This window comes from Astyanax mexicanus, chromosome 1, assembly GCF_023375975.1.
Source record: "Astyanax mexicanus isolate ESR-SI-001 chromosome 1, AstMex3_surface, whole genome shotgun sequence".
Taxonomy (NCBI): Eukaryota; Metazoa; Chordata; class Actinopteri; order Characiformes; family Acestrorhamphidae; genus Astyanax; species Astyanax mexicanus.
In genome coordinates this window covers 92,863,713-92,877,678 of record NC_064408.1, presented here as the reverse complement: position 1 = coordinate 92,877,678, position 13,966 = coordinate 92,863,713, and the positions used below count along the sequence as shown (strand labels likewise).

The following is a 13,966-nucleotide window of genomic DNA, read 5'->3' as shown; positions in this document are numbered from 1 at the left end:
AATGCCCCCACACAACTTCAGGTATGGAATGTATTTATCTGTTTATATGTGCATCTGTAGGTTTCTGTAGATCAGTGTGCTGTGTGGTTAAGGAAAGTGGAGTTTTTAAATAACGGCCTGCACCAAGAGGTTGCCATCGCCTTCGTCCTTGAGTGGGTAAAAGTGGTGGGTGAAATTGTATCCAGAAGAGCAGCCCCACTTGACTTCTGGTCACAGACGGATAGAGGCATAGCTTGGATTGGATCTAAGTTATAGAGCACACCTCTGCTTTACAAGCTACGTTTATTTCTGAGCACGAATGAAGGTCCTGCGTTTATTGTGTACGGCCATGTTTTCAGTAGTATTTTAACTGACCTGACCTTAGTATGACCCAAGGTTTTACAGAATTGAATTTTTTAACATCCTTTTCTATTCCATCCCTCTGTTTACACTTACTTTTTCATCCTACTTCCTTTTACTTTTCTGTAAACAATCCTTTTAGAGCTTTATGACCTTCTGTTCTCTGACCCTGCTTGAGGCTGGTGTGGAGGTGAACAACATAAATAGCATCTTATTCGCTATTCTTTTTCAGATCTCCTTCTGTTTTTATACTGGATTGTTGCTGTATATTTCATCTAGCAGTTTTTTGAGATATAGACGCAGATCTAACTCCACACAGGCTTGTATACAGCTTTCTGATTGTACACATAGTTCCCCCATAGGCCAAAGTTTTATATGCAATACAAATGTAATAAGTATACAAATACAAATGCACAAACACCCAACTGTCAAAATGGGATACCACAAGAACTGCTTGGCAACACCTGAGCAACCACCTGAGACACTGCAACAACTACTGGAATACCACAGCCACTGCCCAGCAACCACCTAGTAACACATTTGCAATCACTAAGCAACATCATGAAAAATACCAGAAATGTAGCATCTACTAATCATCTAACAAAACCATAGCAACCATGTTGGATACTATAGCAACCACTCAGAGCAGAAACACCACAGCAACCATCTTACATACACACATAGCAAGCACCAAGCAACCGCATATACTAGTAACCATTTACTAACATCATAGCAACATTCTGAGTAAATATTTAGCAACTAGCTAAAAGCCATTGCAATCACCCGGCAACACTTAGCAAAACCACAGCAACCATATAGAAAACAAGAGCAATTACTTAGAAACCACATAGTAACCATGTAGTGACACCTTAGCAACATCCTGAGTAAATACCTATCAACCACCTGGAAAAACATAGAAACCACCTAGCAACACCCAAGCAAACATCTAGCAGCCACTTAGCAACACCACAGCAACCATATATAAAATAAGAGCAAGCACTTAGAAACCACATAGTAACCATGTAGTAACACCTTAGCAACACCCTGAGTAAATACCTATCAACCACCTGGAAAAACATAGAAACCACCTAGCAACACCCAAGCAAACATCTAGCAGCCACTTAGCAACACCACAGCAACCATATATAAAATAAGAGCAAGCACTTAGAAACCACATAGTAACCATGTAGTAACACCTTAGCAACACCCTGAGTAAATACCTATCACCCACCTGGAAAACATAGAAACCACCTAGCAATACCCAAGAAAACATCTAGGAACTACTTAGCAAAACCACAGCAACCATATAGAAAACAAGGGCAAGCACTCAGAAACCACATAGTAACCATGTAGTAACACCTTAGCAACACCCTGAGTAAATGCCTATCAACCACCTGGAAAAACATAGAAACCACCTAGCAATACCCAAGAAAACACCTAGGAACTACTTAGCAACACCACAGCAACCATATAGAAAACAAGGGCAAGCACTCAGAAACCACATAGTAACCATGTAGTAACACCTTAGCAACACCCTGAGTAAATGCCTATCAACCACCTGGAAAAACATAGAAACCACATAGCAGTACCCAAGAAAACATCTAGGAACTACTTAGCAAAACCACAGCAAACATATAGAAAACAAGGGCAAGCACTTAGAAACCACATAGTAACCATGTAGTAACACCTTAGCAACACCCTGGGTAAATGCCTATCAACCACCTGGAAAAACATAGAAACCACCTAGCAATACCCAAGAAAACATCTAGGAACAACTTAGCAACACCATAGCAAAAAAAACACCTGCTGTATACACACTATAGCAACCACATGAGACACCATAGCAAACATTTAAATACATCATATCAACCACTTGGAAGACCACTGCAACAACCTAGCATTATGTCACCCAAACTAACATCTAGCAGCCCCATTATCAACTCCATAGCAACTATCTAGATAAACATAGCAAACATTTAGAATCACCCAAGCAAACATTTATCAAGCACTTAGCAACATTAAAGCAACCTCTTGGGAACTACATGGAAAAGACCTGGCCCTAAAAGAAGCATCAGCTGCAAATGATTAGAACTTTGTTAGAGAGGATTTTAAAGGAGTCTGTCTTATTTAAACTTCACACATTAAGTGGATCACTAAATAAATATATAAGATATCCGCCGTTTCTCTTTTGGAAAAGGATTAACAGGTGAAGAACATTTAAAACGACTGCCAACATGAAAAGATCAGGCTGTTCTAGCAAGTTTTGCCCAAGGCTAGACCAAAAGATACGTTAAAAAAAGTCTCCAACAATCCTAAAATGTCTTTAAGAGACCTACAGATATCTCCAACCACTGCTGATATCAATGTACCGAATCTACCATCAAAATAGAAACCAAACAAGTACAATTTTAATATTAAGTATAAAGAAGAAGGAGAAGAGAACAACTGGAAATGACTAATGTAAGTTACAGGACACTTACAGACAAAGACCAGCATGGCGTCTGGAACAACAGGCTTTGATCCAGTAAATCTTAAGTATAGCCCTGATGCTTTTTTTTGTTTGATTATAGAGTTATAGAGGCTGGTACTCAAACCTTCAGCTACACAATATATATAACAATAGTGGATATATACACACATCAGAGGCCTGCGGGCATAGAAGTGTCCTTCCAGCACCCTTCCTCCACTATTGTTATCTTCTCTGAACATCTGCCTGGCAGCAGAGTGTCTGTCCCCTTGGCTCCACTCACATCTCCACCTCCTCCTTCAGTCTGCTCCTGCTCTCTGATCGGCCAAATCTGTCCCTTAAAGCCTCTCTCTCTCTCTCTCTCTCTCTCTCTCTCTTTCTCTCTCTCTGTGAATGTACCCATAGTCTCAAACAGCATCACGTATTGTGTTTTATCTCTATTTCGTATACACTTATCAACACGCGTAGTCTATGTGTCCTCCTTTAAGATAGCATTGTGTCCTTTTAAAGTGTTCCCAAATCCGACTTCAGAAGTATCGACTTTCCACTGATATTCCTTGTTTATCCGGTCAAGGCCAAACAGCAAGTAATGGCTGTGTAATTGGATCAGATATCAGATGCCACCAGAGGCCTCTTCGCACCTTATCGCCACCAAATCGCTGCTTTTTTGGCGGTCCCAGTGCACTGGCACAGGAACCTGAACATTACAGTCCTCCCTCTTGGGCGCTTTCGGATATATTTTTGAGGAATTGCTTCTGCCTCCAGCGAAAGACTCAAAAATGCATTTGTATGCCTCACAAGCGAGACAAAAGACAACCGACTACAGGCTTGCAGCTCGCGGCTATGCAAAAAGTACATTTTGACAGTGCTCGAAGCTTCTTCAGGTGGAATAAAAGAACAACACAAGTGCTCTTTCTGAGCAGATCTGTCATGCGGCGGCAAAAAAGTAACATTTTTCTGTTTACAACCCGGAACGACTGAATGGAAAAGGTAATGCAGCTATGCGGCATTACTGAACATCTCAGCGCTCTTCCAGGAAAACAACCAAGCGCTTGGTTCTGCATTGTGATCACACGAAAGACTAGTAAAAATCAGATTTGTAAAATTTGCACTAGTTTCCATTGAATAAACAGTTAACTTTAGAGACATATATGATTAATTAAATAGTCTTGATTTTTCTTTACACTATGTAGTCCGTATATGGAACATTACTTAAATATAGTAAAATAGTACATAATTACATATTCAGTTACAACTCTTACATGTTGAAATTATGACTTTTAGGTGTTGTTTTGTCCCAGCTGCCTAAAAAAGAAACACCCCTTAAGGTGTGCAACTATACAGGATAATTTTTCCAATTTTTTTTAGGCAGGCATGACAGTCCAGTACCTGTAGCACTTTTCTTTTTTTGTAGCCATGTCTTCGTAATGTGTGCAGCATGTGGTTTTGCATTGGCTTTTTTAAAAAAATGCATGGACCTCCCTATATACATGGGGTCCTGAAGGCAGCATATGTTGCTCTAATATCTCAATTGATTTTTAGCATTAATGTTTCTTCTTGTAATACATTTTGATCTGACCATAATACACATTTACACTGTGTGATGGTCCATCCCAGATGAATGTGATCCCAGAGAAGTCGATACTGTTTCTGGTCACAGTTTAATGTAAGGTTTCTGTTTTTGTCATGTCCTGTTCTGTCTCTGTGTTTTTACTGCTCTCTCTGTGTTTGTTCACCTTTCCTCCTCTGTGTCTGTATCATTCTCCACGTGGTCCTGTATGTTCCTCCCATGTCTCTGCCTTTAGTGTTTTCACCTGTTTTCCCTCATTACCTGTCCTTAGGCATTTCTATTCTAGTTTCTATTCCTGCCTCGTATCTGTATTTATAGTCCTGTGTTTCCTGTTTCCTTCATCGGTTCTTTTACGACTTCACGTCTGTTAGTTTGTTGGTTTTTCTTAGTTTCTACTCAGTGTATTCCTTGTTTCTATGTTTTGGTTTATTTCTCTTTATTTCTGGTTCTTTGTTTGTTTCCTGTTTGTTTATATTTTCAATATATTACTTGAATTTGCTTCTGCTCTCCACGTCCTCTCCCTGCTTCTGCACTTCCTGACAGTTTTACAGTGGGATTTGTAAATGTACAGTAACTCCTTAGTGCAGAGCTTGACATAGGTTTGTCAAATGTGCTTCTTTTAGATATTACTGAATGACAATTCTTGATTCTGTGCCATCTGTGATGTAAGAAAATGCATTCTAAATATTTTTAAAGTTTGCTTTCTTTTTACCTTTGATGTTTTGCATTCTTTGAATGTTAAAAGGTGAACTCATAGCTCATACCTTACAGGTAGCAGAATGATGCATGGCCTTTAAATCCTCTGAATTGTTTTACACTGACGCACTAATCTATTCTTTTCTGTTCTATTCTGGGTCTTGAAAATTGCCTCTTTTCCACATGTTTGGTTTTTGAGAAACAAAAAGCTGAAGTGCTAGAAATCCATTAAAGACGTAATCAAATTTACATTAGCAGGTGATTCACTGAAGGCTTATGTGGGACTTTGTAAAACGGGCCGTGTTGCACATCATTATCTCAGAGAGGATTCAGTCACACCTTCTCAAAACACACAGCGCAGAGTGCACAGATTCACACTACAACTACAGCAAAACCCTTTAATCTACCCTGCTTTTCTCATTTTCCCTGTAGTGCTAAACACGGCACAGAAACTAAAACTAACAACCTAACAACCTGGCACTCACTGCTCTGTTCCTGTGTGTGTGTGTGTGTGTGTAGGTGCTGGAGGCTGGTCTCCTCTGGACAGTGACCATTACCAGTGGCTGCAGGTGGACCTTGGCAGCAGAAAACAAGTTACAGCCATAGCCACCCAGGGCCGATACAGCAGCTCGGACTGGACCACGCGCTACCGGCTGCTCTACAGTGACACGGGCAGGAACTGGAAACCGTACCATCAGGATGGAAACATATGGGTAAATACTGGGCTGTAGCATTTTTTCAGCTTGCTTCAGGGGCTTTTTACTTCCAGTTTTTTTTTCTTTCAGTACCTTAATGAAAGCTGCTGTTCAGGCCACACTCTGGCCATGTGTGTTGCTGTATGATCTTTGCTTTGTGCATTTACAAATGTACAAAAATACTTTAAGTCACCCATAGCCATGACATAGTTTTTACTTTTAGCACTAGAGCTATGATGCTATTGTAGCCAACAAGTAAAGGCAACAAATAACCTTTTCCAATGCCGTAGTTAAGAGTTAGATTGGCCTAGCTGTGAACTGTGAAATAATAAAGTGGAGCACAGTTCACTTGTGGTAATCTGATTGGGAATGCCCAATAGTGAAGCTGGATTATGGCCAATCAGATTGTGAGAAATTCAAAGCTCAGATAAAGTTCATTCAGAATAATGGGAGCAGGAGATTTGATCTGGAGGGAAGAGAAAGCATCCAACACCAGTAAACAGTAGCTTCTTTATTCAACAATTTACACATTCAATTAATTGAACAGTCCAAAAACATGGAGATCTGGTAAACTGGATACTCAAAAATTACCCAGAAAAATGTAATCCTCTTGACTAAATTGATCTGGTGTGTATGTGTAAGTAGGTGAGTGGTATGTATGTAAGTTTGTGTGTGGGGGTAAATGTATGTATGACTGTGTGCCCAGATATGGATTGGCCTGATGCTGTAATGCCTGATGCAGTCCTCCAGGTGGACGGGGTTATTTCCGGTTGAGAGTACGCTGTGTGCTATTGGCTGCCGCTTCTCACCGGTTTGTGGATAAGTGCAAAGTGATACATCAGGCTTCTAGCTTCAGTTCGAGAAAAACACTTCAGACACCAATAGGGCTGAGTATTGAAATTTGACACCAATAAAGCACAGACTTAATTTTTTTGGTGCTAACGAGTACCAAAAGGTCTACAAAATTCTGGTACCTGTTTTCGTTACTTTGCATGAAACACTATGTAAGTTTGTGTGTGTGTAAATCTGTGTATGACTGTGTGCCCAGATATGGATTGGCACTCTGTCCTGGATAAAATGGATAAAAAATAGAATTAGCAAATGCACAAAATCCATCAGTGCTAATTATGTAAAGGCATTAAGTGCTTTCTAATGATGTCGCAGTTTACTTCATCTTCAGCAGATTCAGATGATTAACTTCCTGACATACAGTGGCCTGTGAAATATTCCAAATATTTAACTGGAACCTGAAAGGGACAGGGTCGAGTGAATGCCGAGTGACACATTTTTATGATCTACAATAAAGGTCTTGTTAAAAGATGTTTCTGGTATGAGAGGTTAATTAAGTTAAGATATTAATGTTAATGCAATGTTTTTGAATATGGGTATTTTAATAGAATTATTTGAAGGATGTCTGAAACATGCACATATGGTGTTTTGATTGACATTTTATTAAAATTACTGTTTTCCTTAACTTTACATGCATTTTTAGCAATAATACATGGTAGTGGCAAGTGGCAAGTGGCATGGTAGCGGTAGTACTATAGCATGTAATATTGTCACCGTGGCGCTGTGTTCATAGGCACAAGGCTGCAGGCCAAGTATAGAGTAGAGCAGCACATCAGTGCCAATATTTAACCTTATAGCACAAACCTCGAGTGTATTATTGCAATTATACCACAGTTCCATCATCACTGTTTATTAAAAGATCTTTAACTTAAGAGGACAAGAAAATAGAATCTGTTTGGTTATAAAAACTCTGTGAAAATGGTTCCATTGCTGCTCTGTTTGTGGCTGCGCTGTTTGGTTTGTAAGCCATGTATCGTTGCTAGATTACCTTTGTGTGGCGAAGTAATACATGAAGATCCTTGGTTACAGTGCATTACTGGCTGATAACGGCATTTAGAGAACGCCTCTCAGCCAATCACATTACAGAGTCGGAACTAACTGTGGTATAGTTAATTGTAAGTGATTGACACCACTAATATAATTTAATCTAATTTTGTCAATGTAATGCTGTGTCACGGAATGACCCAGGCAGGGAGACGAGGAGGCGGACGCAAGTGCAGGTAGGGTGAAATAAATAATAATTTAATAACTAAATAACAATTAAGCAAAGAAACAAGGAACGAGTAACACTAAACAAAGAAACACAAATAACCAATAACCAAAACAAACGAGCGATAATAAACAAACCAAACAGGGCAGGGAAATATAAACAAGGGAATAAACTAATAAACACAAAGCAGGGGTATATACAAGGAACTAGGGAACACGGAAATAAACAAGAAACTAGAAACATTAAACAAGAGATAAACAAAGGACAAGGGCTAAAGCTAAGAAAACGAGGGCTAGGCTAGAAAACACGAGAATGACAAAACAACAGAGGAAGGTGCACAGACCGACGGAGACAAAGTGGTAGACGAGGGCTATTTAAAGAAACAGGAAACACTATAATTAGAAACACCTGGGGAAGGGGCGGAGCAACACATGAGAAACAGGTGGAAAAGTACTGAGACGGGAGACACAGAGGAGCACAGGTCACGTGGGGAAGACACACAGACACGAGACGAGACCAGGATGTGACATGCTGATATTATTTTTTAAAATAACTCTTGAAACTGAAATGCATAAAGCAATATGCATAGAAACAGTATTGTTGTTTAAGCACAAACAATGATTTTAGTTTTTAATGCTTAATGTTTGTTCCAACAAGATCACCCCCAAAAATTTAAATGATACCCAGCCCTAAACACCAAGCATGTACGGCTAATTAATTACATTTTGGATAAGGATTAAATTGTGTACGTTATTTTTTTACTGTATCTTTTACTTCCTTTAGCCCAGATTTCTTGTCTGTTGCTTTGGGCTTTGGGATAGCATCTGCCGTTATGCTAATGGTTCAGTTCACTAAAGCTGACGTGGTTCAGGTTGTAGCAAGGACAGCTGAAGATCACTAAGTCAGGATGCTGCCCTGATTTCTAGCGTGGAGCCTTAATCAAGGCTAAGCAATCAGAGGGGCTGTGAGAGTAACTGTGAGTGTGGAGGTTGAAGAAGGTGATTTGGGGCTTAGCTGACAGGAAACAGCAGCACTACCATCTCTGCCTGAGGCCAAATTGGGTGGAGGCTGAGTGGCTACTGAGCAACTGATCTGCTTCTGCTGTAGCTTCTCTGTGCAACCTATTAATAGTTTAGTTCAACGAAGCATTGAAATGTATGCAATCTGTTTTTACCTCAAGTCTGAAGACTATCAGCTAAAACATAAGAGATTGGATGTTTCCAGGGCATTGTTTTTCCATTACTAGATCTACAAGTCTAATGTACATAGCAGATACTAGACCTAAGCCCAGCACGTAACTACTGTACATGCTAACTGAATGCCTGGTTAACCCCCAATGGAGGCAATCATAGACTGAGGGTCAGTCAAGTGGGCTTAGGGTCTGAAGGAACATTGCTGCCATGATATCTAGCCTAGCTCCTAACTACTTCCCGGGGGCTGATGTGGCTTGGTGCCGCCTCCATGAAAGGAGTTTTTAGCAGGGCGGGATATCTACAGAGGTGCTGGAGAGAGCGGAAGACCTTAACCTTTTAAACCAGTATCTTAAAAACCTACCTTGTCTGTCCTGAACCTTCAGCCTTTTAATTCCTGCATCACTTCAAGTGTGCTACATTTTAGCTGCGCCAAAAAATATTTAATTCTCGTTATAAACATAATTGCAAAGTGAAAGATGTCTGCTTTGCATTTATGCATGTCACACAAAAGATTACAGTCAGGAGTTATGTATCTACTGTAACTGTAGATTAAGACTTGATTAAAAGCAGAAATAAAATTAAATAAAATGTAATCTGTGAAATGTCATGCCGCTGTTCTCTCCTTCCACACTCCCGGACTCCATTTCCCAAAAACCAACAGACAATGACATCACAATCAGCCGCGTGCCTTCACCCAATAACGTTACGCTCCAACGCTCAGAGTCACCTGTGTTCCTAGGAAGTTCCTGTTCACTCTAAACTTACATCTTGTATATAAGGCTTCAGTTTGTAAACACTTTTTGCGAGGTATTGACAGGTATTCTTTCTTTCAGTTAATTGAGTGTAATGTTGTGTAATGATGTAACCACTAGATTTTACAGGCAGTGTTTCAACATGAGTCCAAAGAGTCAACATTAAAAAAAAAGTAGCATAGGTGCAGAGAAGCAGAAATGTAATACCCCCCTATGAGGAGGAAGGATCTCAAGAGATTAAAGTAATAATAGTCAGTTTTTCTTTTAGTTCAATTATGTTATTGAATTGAATTAGTCATCAAGTGCAGCTGCAGCTTCTACTGTCTATAGAAATGTAGCTTTACATTGCATAGCTACAAAAACAGCATAACCAGCCCAAGCTTAGATTTTGAAACATGGAATACATGGCATGTATTTGGTTCAGTGTGGTCTATAAGTGTAATCAACCTGTACAAATACTACATCGTGGCTACACTTCATTAACCAGTATTGCCAGCAAGACCATGTTGATGGACCAGCATGACCAAGCTGTTTGATAAGCAAGACCAAGCTGAATGACTACCATGACTAGCAAGACCAATATTTTCTGTTTGACCATCATTACCAGCAGGTTAGCCAGAATGACCAAAAACAACCAATATCAAATGCAACATATACAACAGGCTGGTCAAGAAAGCTGTTGAGAAAGCAGCTAGTTTACCAGCATAAGCGACGTTTTCATATGCATGACCAGCTTTTCAACCACCTTGACCATCAAAGACCAACATAGATCACCAAAAACCAGCTACCAGCACAATCTGGTCTTGAGCTGGGCTTTACACCAGGCAGTAGCAGCAGCTTTAGTCTAGGATTTAGTCCATGATATGCTTTTAGATAAAAGTGAGCTATATATTATCATAAACTACACAAGCTGTTGAAGACTGCAATACAACTCCATACAGCCTGTAGTGATAGTGTAGGTATGCACTTAGCACCATGCTAATTAGTGAGATATAGGCTTCATCACTTGTTAGCTAGTTAGCTGCATTAGCTTTATAGCTGCCGCACTACTAAAGAAGACAACCTTTCTTGGCTGAAAGTGGGTGTTTCTGCTGTAGCTTCTCTGTGTAACCTATTAATAATTTAGTTCAGTGAAACATTGGAATTTTTACAATCTTTTTTACTTCAACTGTGTTGACAATCTGCTAAGATATGTTTCCATTTTACCTCTTGCACCTTTACTAGATCTACAAGTCTAATGTAGATAGCAGGTAATATGCCTAAAGAAAAAGCATGTAGCTACATGCTAACTGCATGCCTGGTTGACCCACAATGGGGGGGGGCAATCATAGAACGAGGGTCAGTCAATTTGGTTTAGGGTCTGAAGGAGCAGTGTTGCCACAGCGTGTGTAGCACCATGCTAATTAGTGTGATATAGGCCTCTGTCATTGTTAGCTAGTTAGCTGCATTAGCTTTATAGCTGCCATACTACTAAAGAAGCCAACCATTCTTGGCTGATGTAGAAGCTATATTTTTTCTTTAACTGCTGACTGGTTTTCCTTTCTGATCTCTAGTCGTTTATCGACGGTTGTCTCAGTTCCAGACCTTGTCTTTTGTGTTCTTTTTCTATTTGCTTTGTATCACAGAGACAGCTGCCTTTGTCAGTGCTGTCATGTTGCCTATTAGGAAAGGTGTGATTAAGGTAGAATGGAGCTTCTGCTGCATGTAAAGCCACTATTAGTGATGAGGGTGTTACTCGTGTCATGTCGGAGTGTGAGAGGGTGTGTAGATGCTGCAGATTTATCAGCCATGTGTGTAATCAGCTTCATCGCCGGCTTTGGCTGTGTTCTTTTGGCGCCCTCCCTTCTGGACCTCTGTCTTCAGGGCTTTGTTTAAAGCAAGTTAAATGAGGCCGTGATGATGAGAGCTGAGCCAGGCGGAGCAGGATTTTTTCTGATCCCATCCCAATAGATGCTGCCTGCATCAAACAAATGAATAGCGAATACCCTCTCAAATCTCCGAAGGTTTTCAAAAGAAAGAGACTAATTCACTTTCTTAAAGCTCTCAGCCGTGTCCCAGTAAATCAGCTACCTGGCTTTCTGCTCCGTCTCCTTGTAAAAAGGAGGAATCAGACATAAGATTAGAAAACAATGGAAGGTTGCTTTTTTTTCTCTTTTCCTTTCCAAGAGATGCTCAAAGTGATCTCAATTTCCAGACCACAGCAGCGGCCCAGCTGCTTAATACAAAGCAGGAGCAATACCTTTTACACATAAAAAAAAGACATGTGCACGGAATTACAATAGAGATTCTCCTGCACAGACCGTGATTACATAAGTGCTTTCAGGCCAGGGTCTCAATTATAGTTGTTTTAATACCCAAAAAAGAAGTAAATCGGCCAGACTTTACATAAAGTCCATGGTTCACATGCATTTAAAATGAAAAAAAAAATCACCGTTCCAGTCACGTAGCGCCTTGCATGCAGTCAGCCTTGCATTTTACATTCCCAGTAATGAAGTTTTTCTATATTATTCAGGTGTAGGAATCGATTTAATTAAAATTACATCTTGAATTATGCTGACCTTCTTCAACACCAAATCAAAAACGTTGGATAAGTATAGAAAACCTTTAGAATGTAATTAAGAGGAAAATGGGTCATTAAACAAAGGGACAGTTTTGGTGCTGTTGGTAAAGTTTTTTGTTACTGTTTTTTTGGTTCTGGTTTTTGATACTGTTGGTACATTTTTTGGTACTGTTGGTACTGTTTTTGGTTCTCGTTTTTGGTACTGTTGGTACTCTTTTTGGTGTTGTTTTTTGATACTCTTGGTACTGTTTTTGGTACTACTGGTACTGTTTTTGGTACTGTTTTTGGTACTACTGGTACTGTTTTTGGTAATACTGGTACTGTTTTTGGTACTACTGGTACTGTTTTTGGTACTGTTTTTGGTACTACTGGTACTGTTTTTGGTACTACTGGTACAGTTTTTGGTACTATTTCGGTACTGCTGGTACAGTTTTTGGTACTGATCTTTAATACTGTTTCTTGGTATTGTTAGTACAGTTGTTTTTTGGTAGTGTTGGCACAATTTTGGTACTGTTTTTTGGAACTATTAGTGCAGTTTTGGTATTATTTTTATGTACTGCTGGTACAGTTTTTGGTACTGTTGATACAGTTTTTGGTACTGATCTTTGATACTGTTTGTTGGTGATGTTGGTGCAGTTTTTGGTATTGTTTTTTGTTACTGTTCACAATTTTACAATAAACTTAATGTGTGCATACATATGTTTTCATAATTTTACAGTATGTTCAGTTGCAAATAATATCAAGAGGAAATTGTGCAGCATGCAGGAATGATAATTTCCCCACCACTCTTGTTTAATTAGTTAAACTTTGTTAGCTTAAGTCAATGAAGGACAGGAAGAGAGTGTGTGTGCACACACTTTTTAAAACACCGGTTGTACGCCATTTATCACAAAATGACAAGCTGTCAAAAATTGTTATGAATTTTATCACCTCCTTTGTTGCTGAAATGCAGTGGTGCGCTGTCCTCGCTGCAGCCGCATTGGCCGCTGTATTATACCTGCCCTGCTGTGATTCCACGCTGTCAGTCAGGTGTGATGGATGATAAATGGAGCCTCTGTGAGATGTGCTTGCTCTTGATCTGTGCTCGGATGTGACATCAGGCATGGATCAGAGTTTAGAATTTATGGCTTGTCAGTTTCTTTCCTTCTTTAGTGTTCCAGGCTTACAGTGGAAAGTGCACCTCGGTTCACACCGGGCTCCTGTGCTGTTTATTTCATGCTAATGTTGACGTGTCACTCGGCAAGCGTAGGAAATCCACAATATATGTATATTTTATAGAGTACTATTTGCATGAGTGGCAGCCTGTAGGGGTATGATAGCTTTAGAACTGTGTGGCATGAGTGAGTATATGATCTGTCTCAGCAGCACTTCTACAGGGGTCATAAGGTTACACAAGGTGAGTGTGCAGGACAGGCCTCTGGACAGTAGACTGTCCCCAGTGTGATTCATCACTCTAGTGGCCATATTCCCACAGTGCAGTGTGCTGATGCTCCACATTGTGCATGGTGATCTGCAACTTGTGCACAGCCGCTCTAACGTAAAACTGTTTTATATATTATGAGTGTATTGCAAAAAAAAAGGTTTATTTATGTCTGTGTTTAAGGCTCAGGAGGTCTTTTCTCTATGGTTGGATTT

General features: G+C 39.8%; 1 protein-coding gene across 2 annotated transcripts in view; it reads left to right on the top strand.

Moving 5' to 3' along the window:
• Nucleotides 1-13,966, top strand: part of cntnap2a (contactin associated protein 2a) — a 723,644-nt gene that overhangs the window by 324,643 nt on the left and 385,035 nt on the right. For both annotated transcript variants that reach the window (XM_022683450.2, XM_049485717.1), the window contains exon 3: nt 5,592-5,785. In XM_022683450.2, the coding sequence (XP_022539171.2) occupies nt 5,592-5,785 (194 nt within the window). The remainder of the gene's footprint in view (nt 1-5,591; nt 5,786-13,966) is intronic.